The sequence below is a fragment of the Mus pahari genome, chromosome 10 (genome assembly GCF_900095145.1).
Source record: "Mus pahari chromosome 10, PAHARI_EIJ_v1.1, whole genome shotgun sequence".
Lineage (NCBI taxonomy): Eukaryota > Metazoa > Chordata > Mammalia > Rodentia > Muridae > Mus > Mus pahari.
The window spans coordinates 107347666-107370766 of NC_034599.1; the positions used below are offsets into that span (position 1 = coordinate 107347666).

Below are 23101 nucleotides of genomic sequence, written 5' to 3' on the forward strand. Positions count from 1 at the left end.
CCCAGGGCCTCATGGATGCTAAGCGAGCACCCTACCAGGGCTAGGGCTAGGACCCAGGGCCTCATGGATGCTAAGCGAGCACCCTACCAAGTGAGCTACACCCCAGCCCTTAAACAGAAGGAATAAAAATAAGGATTCCGCCCCAGCGTGTGACTTGATCTTGTCTCAATTCAGAGCACACTTTGATAAGTGTGCTTTTGTTATTCTTTAAATTTATTTTACAACTTTTCAGAGGGTGGTTTAGCCATAGACCATCTGCAAATTCTTTGAGCTATTACAAACTTTTGGTATTAGATAGATAGATAGATAGATAGATAGATAGATAGATAGATAGATAGATAGATAGATAGATAGATAAAAATAAATGAAGTGAAATAAAATTGATTCCCATTATAAATGCAATATTTGTTAGCATAGATTTTAAAGTTGCCTGTGAAATGATTACAGACGTGCCTAGGGCCACTCGCTACTTGTTAGTTCTCAATAACTAACGTTACAGAGGCAGACAGGTGCTGCTGCATCACCCGTCTGGCGCCCATCCTCACCCAGACTCTTAATATTTTCCAGAGGCGCTGAAGTCGCACCTTCCTGCGAGCCACACCCATCTACCAAACGGATGGTTTACTGGCCCAGGGAGGAGGAGAACTAAATGCAGGTTTTGTGTGTTCTAGAAGGTGTTTATTTTCTCACTGCAGCGAGGCGTCAAAGGGGATTCTGCCTTCTACACTTGGCTGAGTGGACAGAAGGCTACTGTTTTCCTTACACGGAAGACTTAGCTTTTACAGTATCTGTGTCCTAGTAAGAAGTGTGTGTGTGTGTGTGTGTGTGTGTGTGTGTGTGTGTGTGTGTGTGTGTGTGTGGTGTCTGCAGAAAACCTTCACCAAGGTCATAGTGGCACGTGCTTGTAATCCCAGCCCTTGGGAGCTGGGGACAAGAGGAGCAGGAGGTGAAGGCCATCCTTAACTGAATAGCAAGTTCAAGGCCAGCCTGGGTCACATGAAAAGGTACAGAGTAAGACTGGGGTGTCACTCGACTGGCAGTGCTGTGATTTCCAAGCGCATGTGAGGCCACGGATTAGCTCCTTGGGGCCATGCGGTGACACACACCTGTGGTCTCCACAGGCGGGAGGGAGGCAGGGGGCCAAGGCTGTTCTAGGCTGCTTAGTGAATTCTGGGCTAGCCTGGACAACATAAGATATAAACTGTGCATGGTAGCATACACCGATCACCCCAGAACTTGGGAGATGGAAACAGGAGGCTTCACCTTCAAGGTCACCTGTGCTACCCAGCAAGTTAGAGGCCAGTCTGGGCTACAAGAGAAAGTCTTTTTTGTTTTTTTTTTTGTTTGTTTTTTTGAGACAGGGTTTCTCTGTGTAGCCCTGGCTGTCCTGGAACTCACTTTGTAGACCAGGCTGGCCTCAGTCTTAAAACAAGAACTCAACACACATATGGAACTTGGGGCAGAAGTTCCCAGTGGCTTTTCGGAGTCTTAGTGCTTGCCTTGGAGGTGAGGGCTAAAGGTTTTAGTTCCCAGGTTTTCCGCTTCAGCCTTTCCTGCCATCAGCATCTGTTCCCCCTCTGGCCACAAAGGATGTATGGCCTCTTGTGGAGCCAGGGGTAGGGGCCACGGGACCCCTCCATCCTAAGGACAGGTGACAACAGAGGACACAAGACAAGAATGGAGAGGGGAGGGGCTGTGAGCCATGGGAACCACAGAAACACTTCAGGAGTCAACCGGAGGTTTGTGTGACCAGGGTGGGGACCAGTCTCACTGCACCAGTGGCAAGAAAAATGACCCCAAAGAAGGACATGGGTTTGGCATCGTCAGAACCAGATGCAGCAAGGAGATCTGTGGTGCCCGTGCTTACAGAGCAGAGCAGAGCATCGAGGGTTTTCTGTAATTAGAGCAACGACCAGTTACAGCTAGACACTGAGCGCAGCAGAGAGGCATGCCAGACAAAGCTGCCAACCCAGGGACGGAAACCAACATGTGTGGCTTTGGACAGGAGAATGGAAGACTGCAGAGCTAGATCCAGGCCGGGCCTCTAAAGCCAATGCTACAAAAGCCCAGCGACTGAGGGAGAACACGGCAGACCAGTTAGCTTGGTGGTCAGGGCTTGCAGGACTTCCTCCCCCACCCCCACCTCCGCCACCCCTCCAGGAACACCTAAGCTAAGTCTAGGAGATAAACAGCGCTCTTTCTTTCAGGACAGCAAATGAAGACTCTGGACGGCTGAGAGGAGTGTCCTCAGCTCACCTCAAACCCTTCCATCATTTAAATATCTTAAATAATCAATTTTTTTTAAATGACAAGACAGCAGGGCCCAGAGCAAGTGGGGGCCAGAGCAAGAGGAAGAAGAGAAGGGGGGGGAATCAAACAAGACTTAGGGCTGATGAGATGGCTCTTGGGGTAAAACCACCAAGCCTGAGGACCCGAGTTCAATCCCCATAATCCACATGGTAGAAGGACAGAACTGACACCCATATGTCCTCTGAACCCCATTTAAGTGCTGTCACCATCTCCCCCATACACAGAAAATTAATGGATTAATTTTTTTTTTTTAAATCGAGTAAGCAAAATAAGCCCTTGCGACTCCTTGGAGAGCCTTCTCTGCTTGCCAGGGCCACCGTTCTGTCTTCCCTGGTTTTCATGGAGATTAAAATGTATCAATGGGGGCACTCATTTTTAATGTCAGAACTCAGGAGGCAGAGGCAGGAGGATGTCTGTGAGTGTGTGTGGGGGGGTGGGAGTGGGAAGAATGTGCCCTCGGGTCCCTTCCTTACCTCTTTGTTACCCCTGGCCTGGTACATCCCCACTCACTAAACCCACTGAATACAAGGGTCATGGCGGCACCTCCTGTAGCATGTTTCTCAGCTTTCATTTCCTTGATTTCTATAGTCATTAAATCCATTGCGCACTTCTGTGCACATCCTCCACAAATGCCAGTTTTCTGGCTTCCCTGCCTCATCCTCTGCCTCCCAGGCTCCATGAGGTACCCAGTGACTAGTAAATGGTTTGATTCAGTGTGTGTGTGTGTGTGTGTGTGTGTGTGTGTGTGTGTGTGTGTGTGTGTGTGTGTGTGTGTGTGTGTGTGTGTGTGTGTGCATGTGTGTGTGTGTGTACAGGTGTGTACAGGTATGTGTGCCTATAGGTGTGTGTATCTGTGTGTGCATCCATGTAGGTGTGTGTACAGGTATGTGTGCCTATAGGTGTGTGTATAGGTGTGTTATCTACGTGTATTTATTTATTTATTTATTTTGTGTGGTTTTTTTTTAAGCTTGTTTTTTGCACTTACTGCATATTATTTGTTGATTTTGTGTGGGTGTGGGTGCCATGGTACACTGTGGAGGTCAGAGGATGGCTTGCAGGAGTGGCTTGTGTTCTGCCCCCACATAGGACTCCCCAGGCCTGGCAGCAGGAACTGTTACCCTATGAACAAGTTTGACTTTCCTCTGTTTCCCAAGGGCTTTTCTTTGTTTGGGGGATAATCTCTCCTGTTGTGCAAACTGGCCTCGACCTCATTACACAGCTGAGGAAGTCCTTGAACCCCGGACTCTACTCCAGCCTGCGCCTCTCACGCCTCTCACGTCCCAAGGTTCCAAAGGTCTGCCACCATGTCTGGCTTTCCAGCCTTTCTTTTTAATTCCTCTGGTCTGATTAGTCATAGCCACAAGACACTCCCTCTGCAGGGCACGGAGTGAATAGCTGTTACCAAGCAAAGATCTGTCCCAGGCCATCTCTGTCCTGGGATTTGTGATGGTTTCTTTCTAAACCCTTGTTTAAAGCTTCACGTACTACAATAAGCCACCCACTTAAAATATAAAATTATCTCAGTTATCCCAGGTGGACATACGTGTGAACACACTATCACAATCAAATCACAAACCAGAACACTAAGATTGGAGGGGCAGCTCGATGGTTAACAGCACGGGATGCCCTTCCAGAGGATCCTGGTTCAATTCCCAGCACCCACATGGAGGCTCACAACTGTCTGTCACTCCATCCACACAGACAAAACACTCACAAACATAAAATAAAAATATTAAAATTCAGAGCAACTCCATCACCCCAACTTGCCCCTGCACCTTTCCACAAAAGGCATTTTACATATTTCACCTCATTGTAAGTGTGAATACACTAACGGCTAGCTCCGGTGTGCAGAGGGGAAAACTGGGGCCCACAAAGCTTTCTTGACTTGCCTATGTCACATAGACAGGAGGAAAACTCATAGAGCTTGGATTTAAAGGAGGCCTGTGACATTTCTGTGTCATCATTGAATAGGGGTACCTCTGCCAGGAACCACAAAACTCCTAGCAGGCAGGGTCAGAAGCTCACTCCCCAACTGTCTTCTCCTTGAGTCACCCCCCCCATCCCACCCTACCCCACCCCCGCTCTTATTTTGGACAGCGTTCTTTTGGTTTCTTAAATCAACTTCAGTCTCTGTTTTTCTCTTCCATTTGGGCTTCATTCTCCTCATTGACTCAAACATGAGCCCAAAGCTGAATTTAGAATTCCCTCGTCAATATGACCATATTTGTTCAGAGGTTCATTGAGCCACTGGTTATTTCTGGCATGTCTGCATGTCTTTTTTAAAATGGCTATTTTTAAAGGCTGTGTAAGGAGGGCAAAGAGAACCTAGGCATAGGTTTTCCAAAAACGTGACAAGGACGGAGGGTGGTGGCGGCAGGAGAACCCTGGAGCACTGGGTGCTTCTGGACGTCAGCCCCTGACCGCCTCTCCACCAGTACTACAGACTGGAGCTGAGGGTGGGGGTTCTGGTGAGGGAGAGAAGGCAGGTCAGAGGTGCCAAGAACATATCCTACAGGCTAAACAGCCAGGGTGTTATTTACCTGGGTTTCTCTGGGCTTCTCTGTGTAGGCATGTATATTTGTGCCTGGATGGTGACATGTGTGCATGGGGACCAGAGGACAATTTAGGGTGACATTCCTCATGTGCTATCTACCTTTTTTTTTTTTTTTTAATGTGTATGAGTGTCTTAATTAGGGTTTTACTGTTGTGAAAGGACACCATGACCAGGGAAACTCTTGCAAGGACAACATTTAATTGGGGCTGGCATATAGGTTCAGAGGTTCAGTCCGTCATCACCAAGGTGGAAACATGGCAGCATCCAGGCAGGCATGGTGCAGGAGGAGCCAAGAGTTCTCCATCTTCATCTGAAGGCTGCTAGCAGAAGACTTGCTTCCAGGCAGCTAGGATGGGGATCAGTGTCTCCTATTCTGGATAGTGTCAATTCAATCATGGTTAATCTCTTATCCCTCATGACAATGCAACTTCACTTTACAACATATTTAAGAATATAGGATAAGGGCTGGAGAGATGGCTCAGCAGTTAAGAGCACTGACTTCTCTTCCAGAGGTCATGAGTTCAAATCCCAGCAACCACATGGTGGCTCACAACCATCTGTAATGGGATCCAATGCCCTTTTCCGGTGTGTCTGAAGACAGTGACAGTATACTCAAATACATAAAATATATATATATATATATATATATATATATATATATATATATATATATCCAGATATGGTAGTGCACATTTTTAGTCCCAGCACTGGGGAGGCAGAGGCAGGCAGATACATGAATTTGAGGCCAGCCTGGTCTACAGGGTGAGTTCCAGAAAAGCCAGGGCTACACAGAGAAAACCTGTCTTGAAAAAAACATGAAAAACCAAAAGAATGCAGGATAAATCACATAGAAGAAGGAGTTGAACAGTGGTTTTTCCAAGCACTGGCTCATAGACTTCAGACCAAATAAAGCTTTATTAAAAACTGGCTTCTGCCTGGGTGTAATGGCTCATGACTTTGATCCCAGAGCTATGGAGGCACAGGTAGATGGATCTCTGAGTTTAAGGTTAGTCTGGTCTACATAATGAGGTCCAGGCCAGCCAGGGCTACATAGTAAAATCCTGCCTCAAAACACAAAATCAGCAGAAAAGCCCTCGGGGCCATGAGGGTGAACTTACAATTGCTTAGTTAGATTGCTCTGGTGCTGAGATGCCTTTTCAATATTTACATTTACATTACAATATTTACATTTATATTCATCCAGACTGAGGCTGCTCACAGCCTTTAGAGACGCCTACTTCGTACCTGTGTGTGTACCATGTGTGTATGTGCACCGCAGCATATGGGTGGACGTCAGGGGACCACCTGTGGCAGCCGCTTCCTTCTTTCCACCATGTGGACCCCAGGGGTAGAACTCAAGACATCAGGTTTGATGGAAAAGAATCTGACCTGCTGAGCCATCTCCCCATCCTATTATTATTAATAATAATTATTTATTATTATTATTTAATTAAAAGCAAATTGGACACTAAATAAAAAAAGAAAAAGAACATGACTGCTCCCTCGGCATGGTGGAGGAGGTTTATTGTAGATCATGTGGGAGAGAATAGCCAGAAGCAGGGCTATCTGGGAGAGTCCAGAGTGGACATGAACAGAGCCCTGTGAGGAGAGGAGTGAGGGGGAGGAAGCGTGGTGAGAGCGGAACCAGGTGCAGCATCCAGGAAGTCCAAAGATGCGGAGGGCAGCTAACCAAAATGGTTGGACTATGGGGAAGAAGAGCAGCCCAGCCCCCTATCCGAGAGAGTTCGACGTAGAGGGCGGGTATGCCAGCCAGGAGGACCCTGTGACAGTGCAGGGAGAAGCTGGCAGCCAGGTCTGCTTTGATATGTTAAATAGGCATCTCAGCCATTTGTCCCAGGTTTGAAATGTAACAGACATAGAATAAAATAACCTGTAGGGTTGTGAATCTTCTTTGCAATAAGATTTGATTTTGGTGAAAAATCACCTCCCTGCTTTTTTCTGAAGAATCTGCCAGCAGCAGTGGTCTCCTAGGCACTCTATGAAAATGACACAATGGGGGAGTGTGTGTGTGTGTGTGTGTGTGCACACGCGCTCCTGTGTGCATTGTGTGTCTGTGACTCTGTGTGTATATACACTCAACAATGGTGTCTTTTCAGAGGACTTGGGACAAGCCGTTCATTCCTCATCACTTGGCAGAGGGCCAGCGCCCCCTTGTGTTTGGGGGCTGTGCTTCGGGAAATAGGTCTTCTGTTCTGAGTGGTTATGAAGCTGCTTTGGAGAGCAGTTTGGGTGTGAGCTACTTCAGACTTTTCCTCCTTCCCCATGCCAGAACAGTTTACTCTTTCACTCCTTCAAAGATGCCTCTGTGAGCCAGACATGAGGATGAATATCTGTAATCCCATCAATTTAGGAGATTATGAATTATAGACTAGTCTGGGCAACATGGCAATCCCTGTCTCTTAAAAAAAAAAAAAAAAAAAAAAGATCAAAATACTTGATAGGCCTTCTTATCCTACCTTAGAGATTCAATGACTGGATTCCTTCTTCGAGCAACCCACGGCCAGTGTTGTAGCTTTTTCTGCATAGTAAACCATCCTCTCACCCAATCCCTACTGGCTTAATCCATAATCAGGGAACTCAGTGGTAAAGAGCACTGACTGCTCTTCCAGAGGACCCAAGTTCAATTCCCAGGACCTACATGGACGCTCACAACCACCTTAATTCCAGTTTCAAAGGATCTGATGCCCTCTTCTGGCTTCTGTGAGCAGTATACACGTGATACACACACACACACACACACACACACACAAACACACAATTTAGAGCTGGCCCAGCTGTCTAATGATATAACCTCAGCACACAGGGGTGGAGGTTAGGAGGCTCTGGAGAGAAGTTTAAGGTCAGCCTCAGCTACTTGCTAAGTTTAAGACCACCCTGGGGCATGTAGGACTGTAGGGAGTCAAAAATAGGTGGATCTCAGAGGTTAAGGCCAGCCTGGACTACAGAGTTCCAACCAGAGCTACATAGAGAGCCTGTGTTTAATAAAAAAAAAAAAAAGACAAAAGGAAGAGCAGAGAACATGTCCATCAGCAATCTTTCCATCATGGTCCATCAGTAAATGCCAATACTGGCAAACCTAACCTCTTAATTCCTGGCCCAAGACTTCACCCGACACCTTTGAATATCTCCACCTGGATCCAGGACAACTGATCTGTTTCACATAACATTTACAGAAAAGTTTTGTCATCTGATCTTGTGTGTTGTGTTTTTAAGTACAGTTTAGAAATAAAAACCAGCCATTTATTCAGCAGGGTGAGTAAGACCAACGTGTAGATTTCAGGACAACTGGTCGACCTCGGTGAAATTCACTGAGTGAAGGAGGTGGACCACAGCAGAACCCAGAATGACATGACACATCCTTGGGCTATAGTCCCTGCCTTTTACTTTGAGACAGTTTCATTGTTTTCCTACAATACTACGTGAGACTTGCTGGTCTTTGAGCTTCTGGGGAGTCTCCTGTCTGTCTCTCCTTTTGTAGGAGCACTGGAACATCACAGGCTTATGATACCCATCTGGGTTTTATGTAGGCGTGGGGGATTTGAACTCATATCCTCATGCTTGAAGGTGAGCGAGCACATTTGCCCACTGAACCATCCCCCACCTCCATCCACCTTTTGTTTTGTCTTGTTTTGTTTTGAGACGGAGTCTCTCCCTGAATCTGAAGTCCTCTATTTTTTGTTGGTCTAGCTGGCCAGCAAGTCTTGGGGAATCTCCCTGACCCCAGCTCCCAGTGATGGAGTTAGAAATATATGGCTCTGACCCATTTTTTATTTTATTTATTCAATATTTTTGCATTTTATTTATAGTGTGTTCATGTGTGTGTGTGTGTGTGTGTGACAGAGTTCCATATATCCCAAACTGGCCTCAAACTCTTTATATAGCTGAGGATGACCTTGAGTTTCTGATCCTCCTGCCTCCGCCTCTTGAGTGTTGGGATAGCAGGTGTGCACATCTGGTTGACGTGGTGCTGGGATCAAACCCAGAGCCTTGTACGCTGCACCGGCTGCTATTTGTACTTGGCTGGAATCACCTGGGAAGATGGAATTGCCTTGCAGATTGACCTGTGGGTCGCTGTCTTGATTGACAGCTGTCTGGGAGAGCCCAGCACACCATGGATTTGTACTGTGTAAGAAAGTTAGCTGATCTCAGAAGACAGGGGCGGGTAAATATGAGTTTGAGGCAAGCCTGGTCTACATAGTGAGTTCCAGGTCCGCCGAGGCTGCACAGTGATACCTGTCTCGGGAGCTGGAGACAGGGAGATGGAGATGGAGGAGCTGGCTGAGCATGGCCTGAGAGCTCGCAGGGAGGCAGGGTTCCTCCATGGTCTCCGCTTAGCTCCTGCCTTCAGGTTCCTGCCACGATTTACCAAAATGATGGATGGTGACCTGGAAGTGTGAGCTGACCAAGGTCACAGTATTTGTCACAGTGAACTAGGCTATGCATGCGAGCAAGCACTGTCTCAGCCGAGCTACAGCCCCTGCTCCCCGAGCCTCCACTTTTGAGACAGGGTCTCACTACATGGCTTAGACTCAAACTCACAGCCCTCCTGCCTCATTATCAATTGTTGGAATTACTGGCATACACTATCATACCTCATTTTTTGTATGTTATTCTAAGTGGTATCCTTAAAACTGTTAGTTTTCTGAAAATCTTTTTTTAAAAGTTGTTTGCTTTTCTTTTTTTTAATTGGAGTTTATTGGAGTCATTTATAGGAACATGAGTGATGTAAGAGCAGCTGCATCACCATAAGTCACACCCCAGTGTGGGTGATGACTCATGAGAGGAAGTTTTTGATTTCCTGTGTCTATAATCTCCCTTTATTCTTTTTAAAATTATTATTAACTTATTTTTTTTTTTTTTTTTTTTTTTTTTTTTTTTTTTTGGTTTTTTTTTGGTTTTTCGAGACAGGGTTTCTCTGTATAGCCCTGGCTGTCCTGGAACTCACTTTGTAGACCAGGCTGGCCTCGAACTCAGAAATCCGCCTGCCCCTGCCTCTGCTGGAATTAAAGGCGTGTGCCACCATGCCCAGCTAACTTACATTTTTTTTTTTTTTAGATTTATTTATTTATTATATGTAAGTACACTGTAGCTGTCTTCAGACATTCCAGAAGAGGGAGTCAGATCTCTCGTTACGGATGGTTGTGAGCCACCATGTGGTTGCTGGGATTTGAACTCAGGACCTTCGGAAGAGCAATCGGGTGCTCTTACCGCTGAGCCATCTCACCAGCCCCTAACTTACTTTTTTTACAGTCCAGTTGTTATCCTCCTCCTGGTCCGCTCTCCCACGGCTCCTCATCCCATTCCCCCCCCCCCATCTCCAAGAGGATGCCCCCCTGCCCCACGCCCCAGGCCTCCCCACTCCCTGGGGACTCAAGTCTCTCGAGGGTTCAGAGCATCTTTTCCCACCAAAGCTAGACTATGCCATCCTCTGTGGTATATGTGTTGGGGTCTCGGACCAGCTCATGTATGTTGCCTGGTTGGTGGAAAAAGTTGTTTTCTAGTATATAGACATATGCTTGGTTTTTCAAATATTTCAAGCTCTTATTTTAGTTATAAAGTCTGAGTGAACCTTCTTCAGGGGTTAACTATGATTCCCAAGCGACAGCAGTTAATTCTTTTCCAGTCTCCATGGTCTGGTCCCCTTCGGGTTTTCCACATTGACTCCATGTCTTTTGATCTAATGAAGTTTCTCCTCTTTCCCTCCAGATGAGGCCGAGGCCCACATTGACTATGAAGAAAATTTCCCTGATGACAGATCTGTGTCATTCAGGGAACTCATGGAAGACTCCCGGGCAGAGGGAGAAAAGGAAAAGGCTCAGGAAGACGCCTCTGACGAGACACCAAAACAAGATCGTCTGGTCTTCACTTCTGTCTCTAAAGAAAACATAGCCCGGGAAAAAGCCTTTGTGCCAACCACAGGCTTGCCTGGCGCTGGGAGCAGTGTCCGCACAGACTGGCCACGATCCCGCCTACACCGGAAGTACTCCCTCTGGTTTCCGGCCGAGACTTTCCACAAGCCAGAGCTGGGAAAGGATGAAGATGATGAGACCAAAGAGCCATTTCCTGCCAGAGACAATCACAGTGAGGAGAAACTGGCCCCAGACGAGTCTGAAACGAGGCTGGTCTATGCCACCACCTTCAGCCCCTCAGAGCCATTTGTGGATAGGAATGACAGCAAGGCGGAGGACCCAGGGGTGAGCAGCAGTGACGATTCCTGGTTAGACGGCTACCCTGTGACAGATGGGGCTTGGAGGAAGGTAGAGGCTGAGCAGGAGGACGATGAGGACAAGGGGGATGGGTCAGTGGGACCGGATGAAAGTGTCCTCATGACTCCTGATCAGCCTACTGGGAAAGTTAAGGAGCACGAGAATGTCACCGGCACACCTAGCCGATCCGTGATACACAGCTCCATCAGTCCATCTCAAATGCTCGACATAGAAGCTCTGGTTCCAGGACCCATCAATGTGTCTGAGACTGAGAGTTCCCATACCAGGGATGTAGATTCGACCAATTCTCAATCAACCATACCCCGGAGAGTCACCACACAGCCATCACCCACGGTCACCTCACCCTATGAACTGGCCACCTCCACCCAAGAGACAGTTACAACAACCCTCCAGCCAACACATAAACGCACGCCCTCGACTGTTGTAGAGGCCACCCAGCCTCCAGTGGAGGTCACAGCTCCTGAGGTTCAGGATAGCTTCCCATATCTGCTGTCTGAGGACTTCTTGGGACAGGAGGGCCCTGGGCCTGGTGCAAGCGAGGAGAAATTTCTTCCAACCTCGGCACCATGTGTAGGGGACGAGTGTCCCAGCTTCAGGAAAGGCCCGGTGATCGCCACCGTGGTCACCGTCCTATGTCTGCTGCTGCTCCTGGTAGTGGTGGGAGCCGTGTGGGGCTACCGCAGGTGCCAGCACAAGAGCTCTGTATACAAGCTGAATGTTGGACAGCGTCAGGCTAGACACTACCACCAGCAGATTGAGATGGAGAAGGTCTAGCCTCTGTCAGCACCGGCTCTCACAAAGTGGCTCGGAGGAAGGTTAACTGTGACTGGTCACACTGATAATTCCCGGGGTCTAAGGTGGAAAGGTTTCACCCTCTAGAGTTCAAGTCTTTCTTCTATATGCTTGAGAAGTATCTCTGGGGGTGCCTAAAGGGTTGGTGACATCATCACATGTGTCAAGGTCTCCTCCACCAGCTGCCCTGGAATTCATTGCCTGAATCCCAGGTCTCTGCTTTGACCCTATTCCAATAGAAGGCTGGGGTGTAGCTCTTTTAAAAATCGCCTTTCGTTTTTGTCTTTAGAGAGAGAATCACAAACTCCACACTCCAGGGCTGGCAGTGAAACCCAGTTCTTGGTTTCTTCTCCCAGGATAAACTGTTTCTCTGAACTCCAGGAAGAAGGAATGATATAGAAGCGGGGAAATGTTTGAAGAAGCCCAAAGACTGCTTTATCAAATATGGGTCCTGCTTGGTGGAGAGTGAATAAAAATGAATATGACGGCCCTGGGCTGATCCATCCCAGCCATTGCTTATCACAGTGACCACTGAGTGGCATCTCAACGGAGTTTCTAGAAAGACAGTCCTCCAACCAGGGGGCACATCAAATGAGGAGTTGTGGAAGATGTGGCTGGGCCAGCCCTGAGCTCAGTCTTCAGGTAGTTCTGATGTGCATTGATGTTAAGAAACGTTGGCTTCTGTCATCTGTGGTGTCTTGGAACCCAGGAAGGCCTGGAGACAAGGAAGTGAGAACCGACCATGCCCTGTCTCACTTGAGCTTGACATCCCACAGCATCATGTAAAGTGTCACCTCTGGCTGTCTCCAGGGTGTTAGCTGAGAAGTAAGCACACCATGGGTTTCTATCTGAATTACATTCTGGAAGGTGTGAAAGGGACGGGGCCCAGAACATTTTTTTTTTCCCCGAGGCACCACGGGAATGTCTGTTTTTGTATGGCACCAGAAATCGTGACCCAAGTTTTTGTTGGTGGTAGTTTTACAGTTGAAACACAGGTGGACAGTCTAGCAGGTAACAGGTCCTGGGTTCAATCTCTGGGTGTGGTATAACCCTAATCCTAAAACAAAAAAGTTGGTGATGGTCTTTTTCCAAAGGAAGAAAAAAGATCTCACAATATATTTTCTGTGCTGTCACCTGCCTGATTCACGTTTTAGAAAGCAACAGGTTATTGTCAATAGCTATGGAATGGTATAACACAATACAAAATCCCATGGACCATAACTGGGTCACACGAAGGCCCAAGGGGACCAGAGAAGACACGTCAGCTCCAGAGGGAAGAGAAAGGGAAGGAAGAAGATGCTTTCTGAATGTAGCCAAAGAAGAACTTGACGGAGTAAACCCAGAGACTGTACATTTTTAAATCGGATTTGAATCTCTTGTGAGAAGGCATTTCTATTTTTATGACTTGTTATGTAAAATAACCTTTGTCCCCACGCAGGGATGGTGTAAGTAACTAATTAAACCCGGAACACTGAATTTATACCAACACGTAAGTAGATGGTATTAATACAAATGTCTTAATAAGTTTATTATAAATTATTAACACGTGTCAATGCATCCTTCTGTAGACTTGGACTGTAAAGTCAGCACAGTGCACTAGTTCATACATTTTACCAATTTGCTGTCATCTTAATTAATATGGAAGAGCATGAGGCTGCTCATCGGAAGGGCATGGGTTGCTAGCTCACCAGGAACCTAAGCTGTCATTGCAAAAGATTTCAGAATGGTAATGCTTATGAAAATGGAGAGGAGGAGGGGTTTCATTAATACAAAGCTTCTGATATATCTAAAATAAATGTATTTCCCCCCAACACTTGATAAATGTATTGAATTTCTACATCACTGGACACATGTGCTTTGTGTGCATCTGCGACTGTGTATGGGGGTCAGAGGGCAATCCAGGCGTTGATCCTCACCTTCCACGTTGTCTGCCACAGGGTGTCCTGTTATCACACCTGCATACACCAGGCTAGCTCTCTTGCCTCTGTTTTTTTTGTTTGTTTGTTTGTTTTGTTTTTTTTCGAGACAGGGTTTCTCTGTATAGCCCTGGCTGTCCTGGAACTCACTTTGTAGACCAGGCTGGCCTCGAACTCAGAAATCCGCCTGCCTCTGCCTCCCGAGTGCTGGGATTAAAGGCATGAGCCACCACGCCCGGCGCTCTCTTGCCTCTGACACATATCTCTCTGTTGGAGCACTTGGGTTACAGATGTCCACTCCTATGCCTGACCTGTTACGGGTTCTGGGGATCAACCCCAGGTCTCACACTAAGCACCCCCCCCCCCAGCCACCTCACCTGCACCACCAGGACTTTTTAAAAAGTATTCACTAGTAATCCTGAAAACAATGTCTTAGTGCTTGCTGTATACACTGGTTCTCTCTAACCCTGACCTCAGCTTCCTTACCTCCTGCTGCAGGATTTGCAGGGGGAGGGGTACAGAGCTCTCTCCCCCAACCCCTTCTCTCCTCCTTCCATCCTCCTCATGCCAATCATAAAGGAATTTGGAGGACATGCCAGAAGTATAGAATTTGGGTCTTCTCCAGCTGAGGAGAAGTACCTGCAGGGAGCACGGTGCCCTAGTAATGAGTGTGCATGATCAGGTCTGAGAGACCCCATCCAGTGATTCCCCCCTCTCAGCAGATAGACTCTCAAAGGAATAATTAAGGAGGGCTATACCAAGCTCTGCAGATGTGCGAGCTGACAGAAGGACCAAAGGTTGGTAGGGAGCTGGCAGGGTTCTCGGTGACAGCCTCAGCAACTGGAAGGACCCTGCAAGGGGAGCTAGGGGAAGATGCAGCCATGGTCCAGCCTGAAGCAGTTGGAGGTAAAGACCTGACCACCACTCTCTGCGGTCTTCAGCATGTGTGTCCTGTTGGTGACAAGAAGAGCCCAGATAGTCTATACCATAGGTACCACAGGGATGGAGAGAGAGAGAGAGAGAGAGACAGAGACAGAGAGAGACAGAGACAGAGAGACAGAGAGAGAAGAAGAAGAAGAAGAAGAAGAAGAAGAAGAAGAAGAAGAAGAAGAAGAAGAAGAAGAAGAGGAAGAGGAGGAGGAGGAGGAGGAGGAGGAGGTCGTCTAGCTGGAAGGGATGGTGTACTCAAACAGAAACCATTAGCATCAATGTCATCTCCTTTAGTAACATCCCAACATCCCCTGATACCTCCCGGCACCAAGAGACTGTGACTCTCAAGTCTCCTGTGTTGCAGACACACTGGGCAAGTGAAGATCTCTCAGATGCTAAAACACTAGTAAAGTACCTAGTGTACCCTCACTGACAGTGAGACCCACCTTCTCCCCCTCTGGACCAGTGCCACGGAGATCAAAGGGGCCCACCTCCCTCGCTAAAATGGGAACTATCTTGTGTAACTCATGCTCCGGGGCTCCCATGAGATCCAGCCGCCCCTTGTCAAGCTGAGAACACATCCTTGCTCAGTCCCTCCTGTCCCCCTCACACATGCCTGCCCATGTGCTTCAGGAATCCAGATGTAGGACTTTACCTGACACTCAAACACTCCCAGGCCACCAAGTAAGTCCAAACACAGGAACTGTAATGATACTAACCATTTCTTATAGCTTATCTAACCACAGGGGAACTAAAAAAAAAAAAAAAAAGAGTAGCAAAAGAAATTATGCAAGTATGGGGGTTGAACAGCACATCTGAATGACTAATAGGTCACTGAAGAAAGGGAGATATAAACTGGATGCATATGATCGTAAAAGTTCTATTTTTGGTTACGGCAAAAAAAAAATGTTTACAACTACGAATGATTCTATTAAAAAGAAAAAAAAAATCAGGGCTGGGGGCTAGAGAGACAGCCCAAAGTGGTTAAGTAGATTTGTTCTCAGGGACACGGGTTTGAGTCCCTGCACCACGAGGCAGCTCACAGCCGTCTGTAACTCAGTTCAAAGGGATCTTACACCCTCTTCTGACCTCCACAGGCACGCATGTGGCTCACAGACTGCAAGCAAAACAGTCACACATAAATAAACCTATAGAAAAATACTTTTTAATCACGGCTGCAGAGCTATCTTAGTGGTTAAGAACACTAGCTGCCTTTTCCAAGGGCATAGCTTCTGTTCCCAGCATGCACAGCAGCTGACAACCTTCTGAAACTCTAGGGGGTCTGACACCATACTATGGCCTATACAGATATATATATGTACATATATATGTACATATATATATGTGTGTGTGTGTCTATGATATATAATCATAGACATATAAACATAATATAATTCCTTTAAAATAATTTTTAAAAATTAAAGAGAGAACTAAAGAAGTCCTTAGCTGTTGAAAGCATTCACTGCTCCTGCACAGGACAAGAGTTTGCTTGCCAGTACCCACACTGGCCTCTCAGGACCCCCTACCCTGGACCCGCTGTGGCCTCCTCATGTACCCCCCCCCACATAAATTAGAGCTAAAAATTTTTTTCAAAATAAAGTAAGTCCCAAATAAATAATTTAATAATGTGCCTCAATATTTTTAAAATTTTACTTATTTTTGTTTTATGTGCTTTGGTGTTTTGCCTGCAGGTATGTCTGTATGAGATGCCCCGTAACTGGAATTACATACAGTGGTGAGCTGCTATGTGGTTGTTGGGAATTGAACTCAGGTCCTCTGGAAGAGCAGTCAGTGTTCTTAACCTCCGAGCCATCTCTCCAGACCCCTGCACCTCAAAAACGTTTTTAATGGCTAAGCCAAACTCCGAATCAGTAGATAGACATAATAAAGGCCAATGAGACAGAGCTAGAAGAGGGGTATAAAGAACCCAAGAGTTGGCTATTTCTTTGTTGGTGGTGGTGGTTTGGTTTTTTTTCTTGGTGTTTGTTTGTTTGTAGCTTTTTGGGGTTTTGTTTTTGTTTTTGTTGAGGCTATTACCACCTGGCTGGTTATTTCAGAACATAAATGAGTTCCACAAATCCTAAGCAAAAGTAGTCAAAATAAAGAGGAACCCTGTGATGGTTTGTATATGCTCGGTCCAGGGAGTGGCACTATCAGGAGGTGTGGCCTTGTTGGAGTAGGTGTGAACTGTGGGTGTGGGCTTTAATACCCTTGACCTAGCTCCCTGGAAGCCAGTATTTTGCTAGCAGCCTTTAGATGAAAATGTAGAACTCTCAGCTCCTCCTGGACACTGTCATGCTCCCACCTTGATGATAACGGACTGAACCTCTGAACCTGTAAGTCAGCCCCAATTAGATGTTGCCTTTATAAGAGTTGCCTTGGCCATGGTGTCTGTTCATAGCAGTAAAACCCTAACTAAGATAAACCCCAAATTAATAAAATTAAGAGATGGAACAGGGAGACTATGACAGCTCTCAGCCAAATCCAGGGGATTATGTGGGATCCTCTGGAAATCTATATTCCAAAGTGCTGAGAGATCAAGAGGAAGTGAGTAAGTTCCTGGACATATGCGACCAACCAAAGTTAAATAAAATGATACAGACAAGATTTATCTATATTGAGCAAGGAGAAAAGAGCGGTAATAAAATGTCTCCCAGGAAAGAACACCCAGGGCCAGGCAGACTCACCTCTGAAGTCTACCAAACCTTTAAGAAGAAACTAACATGATTGTCAGTGATCACACACCTTTGATCCAGGACAGCCAGGGCTACACAGAAAAACCCCGTCTTAATAAATAAATAAATAAATAAATAAATAAGCAAGCTAAATGAATGAATGCCTCCTCAAACTGTTGCATGAGATAGAAATAGAAGGAATATCGCCAAACTCACTCTAGAAACCAGTATTAGGATGATAATACCAAAACAGGTAAGGACATAACAAAAGAAGAGAGACCAAGAGTCTGTGAATGCAGACCCCAGAATTACCAGTAAAGTACCTGCAAACTGGATTCAACAACCCATCTCTTAAAGTACATACCATTTTCAATTTGGCTTCATTCTACAGCTACCGGTATGATTCTGACAGTACAGAACATGCAGACCCTGTGCACAGAACCACAGTCGCCCTAGCAGATGTAGGGAAGGGCTTAGAATTCCTCGTAGACTTCCTCATAATTGTTTTGGTCTTGTTTTGGTTGGGTTTCGTCCCCTTCGGTTGGTTTGGCTTCCCACATCGCCCGAGGCTAGCTCAGACCGCAGTCGTCCTGGATGGCCTCCCAGTGCTGGCAATATGGCCGAGTCCCACCTTGCCAAGTGTCCCTTGTTTCTTTCAGACTGGCTAGCTCCTTATTCTTTCTGCTGGCTCCTTTTCATTCCTGTCCCCTTTCCTGCCTTTTAGTGACGTGCATGCAGCAGCTGCCATTGGAACTTACATCCCAAAATGCTCTGGGTCCTTCTTTGAAATCTACTGCAAATGTTTTTCCTTCTGGGACCCTGGATCGCCTCTAAAAGTCTCCCTAGGCTTCCCCCATCCCTAGCCAGCCCAGAAGTCTAGAAGCCAATTCAGCTTTGGGAGGACCCCAGGGGTCTTGCTGTGAGGATTCTGCCTTAGAAAGGGAATGTCAGAAGTCTCAGGATCCAAGAGAGCAGAATCCATTGCAGTAGCATCCTGGAATGACTGGGTGTGGCTCCAACCCCTGAGCTCAGTGGATGGAGGAGAAACAGTGGGAAATAACCAAAATAAAACACTTAAACTACCTTCAAAAAAAAAAAAAAAAAAGGTTCCTTTCCCAACTATTTTCCAAGTTCTAATTTAATCCAAGATAGAGACTGAACATACCACCCTAACTCAAGGGGTAGGCAGGGCCAGAAATAACATTTCCGGCTGCTGCTCACTGTCAATGTGGGAAACAAAATTCTATTTTGCATTTACCGGCCATATTTACTAATCCCTTTCCTTTGTGTGTACATACTTGTGCTGGCAGAGGTCAACCTTAAGTGTCATCCCTCAGGAGCTGTGTTGCTGGAGACAACGTCTTTCTCTGGGACCTAGGGAGGCTGGCCGGCCAATGAATCCCACAAACATGCCTGTTCCCACCTCCCCGGTGCCGGGAGTATAACCACACACCACTACATCTGTTTGCCTCTCACATGCCACTGGCATCAAACTCAGGTCCTGGAGTTTGAACGCCAAGTGCCGTGCCAACTGAACTGCTTCCCAGTCCTCCCTCTGTTCCTTTTGCTTCCAAAATACAATCCTGCTATTTAGCCCAGGCTGGCCTAGAACCCCCTGTGTTGGCCTTGAACTCGTGATCCTCCTCGCTCAAGCTCCTGCTTGCAGGCATGAACCACCACCTTCGCCTTGTAAACCGAGGCACTGATATCTTGCATACCAGCTCCAAGAAGGCACTGAACCAAAGCCACCAGTGACCCTAGCCAGGAATCTGTGGCAGAAGCCCTGAGGTACTAGGAGAGAGCTGTTGACCCGTTATCAAGAGAGATTTTTCAAAAGCACTCGCACAAAAAAACAAAAAGCACCCGCACAGCATTGCTGCCTGGCTGGATTTGAGTGGGTCAGCCCATGCTGCCCTGAGTGGGTATGAGTGGGTCAGCCCACACTGTCCTGAGTGGGTATGAGTGGGTCAGCTCATGCAAACCTGAGCTACCCTGGTGTCTGTTCTTGCGGGAACATGCTACCAAGGCAGCGGTGCTGTCCCTGGCTGCAGACAGGAAGGGCAATACATAAACCTTTTGACTGGGGCTCACTTAAGGTTCTCCCTACCCCACCCAGTGTACATAGCTTCCACTACCCACACTAGGTCATTCAAGTCTGGAGTCACCAGAAAAAAGAAGTCGCTGTTTGGGGGGATGGCAGATGATCAAGAGTTCAGACAGCTGCGATGAACGATTAGCTGTGGTTTCTTCTCACAGCCTCGCTACCAACTGTGCTGCCATCCCGTGCTCAAACACTATTAAGTGAGAATGTTTTCTCTGGCACCAATCCATCTTCTCCCCACAGTTTAAGTATTGATTTAAAAAAGAAAAAAACTGAAGTAGCTTTGATTTGCAGCTCACATTTAAAACTTAAAAAAAAAAAAAGTTATTTCCATAAAAGTTGGCAGAAACCGGCCACTCTTCATTCCCCCAGTGGCTATAATAAGCCCTTGCCCACTGACAATCTAACAGATCTTTTTCTGTTTGCCACTGGGTTGCGTTCAATAAAATTTTGTGCTTAACATTCCCTTAATAAGGGCTCCTAAGAGCACACATTTCCTTCCTAGGGCAGGCTTTGTGGGTAACGTTCCCAGCAGCTCTCCTGGAGCCCTGAGGTGACTGGGACCAGTTAGTGGCCATTAGAATGCCTTGAACTCAGAAAGATAGTCAGGTACTGAACCCAGTGCTCTGGGCTGGGGACATAGCTTACTAGTTGAGTGTTTGCCTAGCATGCCCAAGGCCCTTGGGTCAATCCCCAATACTGTACACACACACACACACACACACACACACACTCACACACACACACACACACTTTGCCTGCTGTGAATCCCAAAGTTCCCTTTACTTCAAGGATGATGGCTCACACCTGTAACCCCAGCACTGGAGCAATCAAAGGCAGGAGGATCAGGGGTTCAAAGTCATCTTCAGCTTGAAAGCAAAGAAGAAGAAAAAAAAGAATCTGTGTGTTGGCTCACCCCTTTAATCCCTGCACTCAGCAGACAGAGGCACGTGGATCTGTGTGGCTTTGAGGCCAGCCTGGTCTACGTAGCAAGTTCTAAACTAGGCAGGGCTACATAGTGAGACCCCCGTGTCAAAACAACAAGAAGTAATCTTGATCCTGGTAGGCTGTTGGTCAAGCTCACACACACGTGTGCACACTAACTTTCCCTTGGTATCTCTCCTTTCTGGAAGTCAAGTCTAAGGCTGGTATGGGGTTCATACCCATCATCCCAGCACTTGGGAGACGGAAACAGGAGGATTATCTTGAGTTCAAGACCAGACCAGGCTATAAATCAAGGCTCTAGATCCTAAAACACAAAACCAGATTATAGGTTGAGTCTGAGTGGCTACAAGTGATAGATAGCCCTTAGGGCGCGGCATTCAGACTTCTGGAATTTCCTAGAGTTGATGGGGGGTCACTCACAGATAGCCATTGTTCCATGCTGTGAGAACAGAGGATAAATAAACTAACTCTGCGCAGACATGGAAAACCCCATAAACTTACACTGCATGCTTTAAAGAAATCTTGTTTTTTGTTTTTTGTTTTTTTCAAAAGGACAGACCAAGCTGTTGCCGACTAAACAAACAAAACGTAGCATTTCAAACCATAGCATTGTCAGCCTTGAACACACTGGAACATACTACTGAATCGGGTAACCAACTTTTAAAGGCCCCAACTCAAACCATAACCATATTATTTGCAAATGTTCACCCTAACTCCAAAGACAGGGCCTTAAGGCAAATTCAGCAGCCAGGAGGTTGTCTGGAATTCTGGGGAAGCAGCTAGCCTGAGCTCAACCACATCCCAGTCCAGCCTCCCCCCTGCCCCTACCACACCCCAGTCCAGCCTTCTCCCTGCCCTGGCCACGCCCCAGTCCAGCCTCCTTCCTGCCCTGGCCACGCCCCAGTCCAGCCTCCTCCCTGCCCCGGCCACGCCCTAGTCCAACCTCCTCCCTGCCCCGGCCACGCCCTAGTCCAGCCAGTAGGTGAAGAAAACCCATATACTTGGATCCCCGCCTCAGGCTCTGCCCTCTGAAGATTCCAAATTTTATCTGCAGCCCGAGCCTCTCAGACCAGCTCTGTGCCAGATCCCTTCCCCGCCCACTGGTGCCATTAGTCACTTCCCTGTAGCTGTGACCAAATACTGACAAGAAGCAGTTTAGGGGAAGAAGGGTTTATGGCAGGGTAAGGTTCAGGAAGACATTCTGTGGGAAGAAGTGGGGCGAGGCAGCAGCTGGTCACATTCAGTCGCCTCAGGAGCAGAGAGATTAACACTGGTGCCCAGCTCAGCAGAGGGGCCACGCACAGTTAGGGTGGGTCTTTCTACCTCTATTTACCCATAGAAACTCCCTCCCTTACAGGCATGCCTAGAGGATTGTCTCCTGGGCCGTTCAAAATCCTGTCTCGCTGACAGAATCAGCCTCTCACCGATGTTGGTAAATGAGAGCGTCAATCTTCCTAACGTTCAGGCCCACACTTTGCTGCCATCTTTGAGCCTTCTCCTCTACACGCACGCCCTGTTATCAACTCCCGGGACGGCGCTTTCAAATTCCACGTAGAATCTGACCACTTCCGGATACAGCCACTGCTCTGGGAGACCCTGCAGCAGCCCACCCCAGGCATCCTCTGCTCAGGTTTCCTGCGGCAGGGCAGTGAGCGACCACTGTGAAGTCTGCCGACACACCACTGTGCAACCAAAATGCTGGCACCCTTCAGCACAGCCCAGAGGCTTTTCCACAGACTGCTGGGACCCTGGGCATCTGTCTCCAGCCCACGTGCCTGCTCAGCCTTCCCTCCTAGGTCCCGGGTCCATGCCTCTCCTACAGGCTTCCCTGCAGCTTCCTAGGTTGACAATCGCTACACCCTGAGACTTGATGTCCCAAAGCCAATTTCACCTTCTCGGTCAACCTGATCACACATCAACCTCATTCCAACCCCTGCTTCCCCCTGCTTCCTTCTCCTGTCAGCATCCCACACCTAGGATAGCGCGGTTCCGACAAACACATGAGCATCCCTCTTCCTGCAGACTCCAAGCTGTGAGGACGGTGGGGTGGTTAACATCAAAGGTCAACATGACCAACATGATCCAGAATCACCCAAGACTCGAGACTCCAGGCCTGAGAGGGAGTTCCTAGGTACCTTACCTGAGGTGGAAAAGCCCACGGTAAATGCAGATAGGCCTGTCTAGGGGCTGGATCCCAGATGGAATAGAGAGGAAACGAGCCCAGCGCCAGTGCTCTACTTCCTGCCTACCAGTGCTCCGGAGGCTGCGACCTCCCTCCACCATGACCTTAAGCTGCTGTGACTTCTTGCCACGGTGACCTCCCCCCCCCAACCCCCTGCACCACCATCTGTCTTCTCACCACCATGACTTCCCACCTCCGTGATCTCCCACCCCCACTGTGACCTCCCACTTCCGCAATCTCATGCCTCCACTGTGACCTCCCGCTGACATGATCTCAAGATGGAGTCTGCCCTCTTGCTGAGAATCAGACAAACCCTTCGTCCAGTCGCTTGTGTCAAGTACACTGTAGCAGCCCCCAGACCAGGAACTAACAGAAGCAGCTTTTCCTTTGCTGACTCTGCATGGGACCTCTGCTGTCAGTCAAATGCCTAATGGGGAACAGGAACCCC

General features: G+C 47.6%; 1 protein-coding gene across 1 annotated transcript in view; it reads left to right on the plus strand.

Moving 5' to 3' along the window:
* The window catches only part of Susd5 (sushi domain containing 5), a 43102-nt gene extending 29378 nt beyond the window's left edge, over positions 1 to 13724 (plus strand). The window contains exon 5 of the mRNA XM_021207300.2: positions 10592 to 13724. Within this exon, the coding sequence (XP_021062959.1) occupies positions 10592 to 11886 (1295 nt within the window). The 3' untranslated portion in view covers positions 11887 to 13724. The remainder of the gene's footprint in view (positions 1 to 10591) is intronic.
* Positions 13725 to 23101: the final 9377 nt, after the last annotated feature.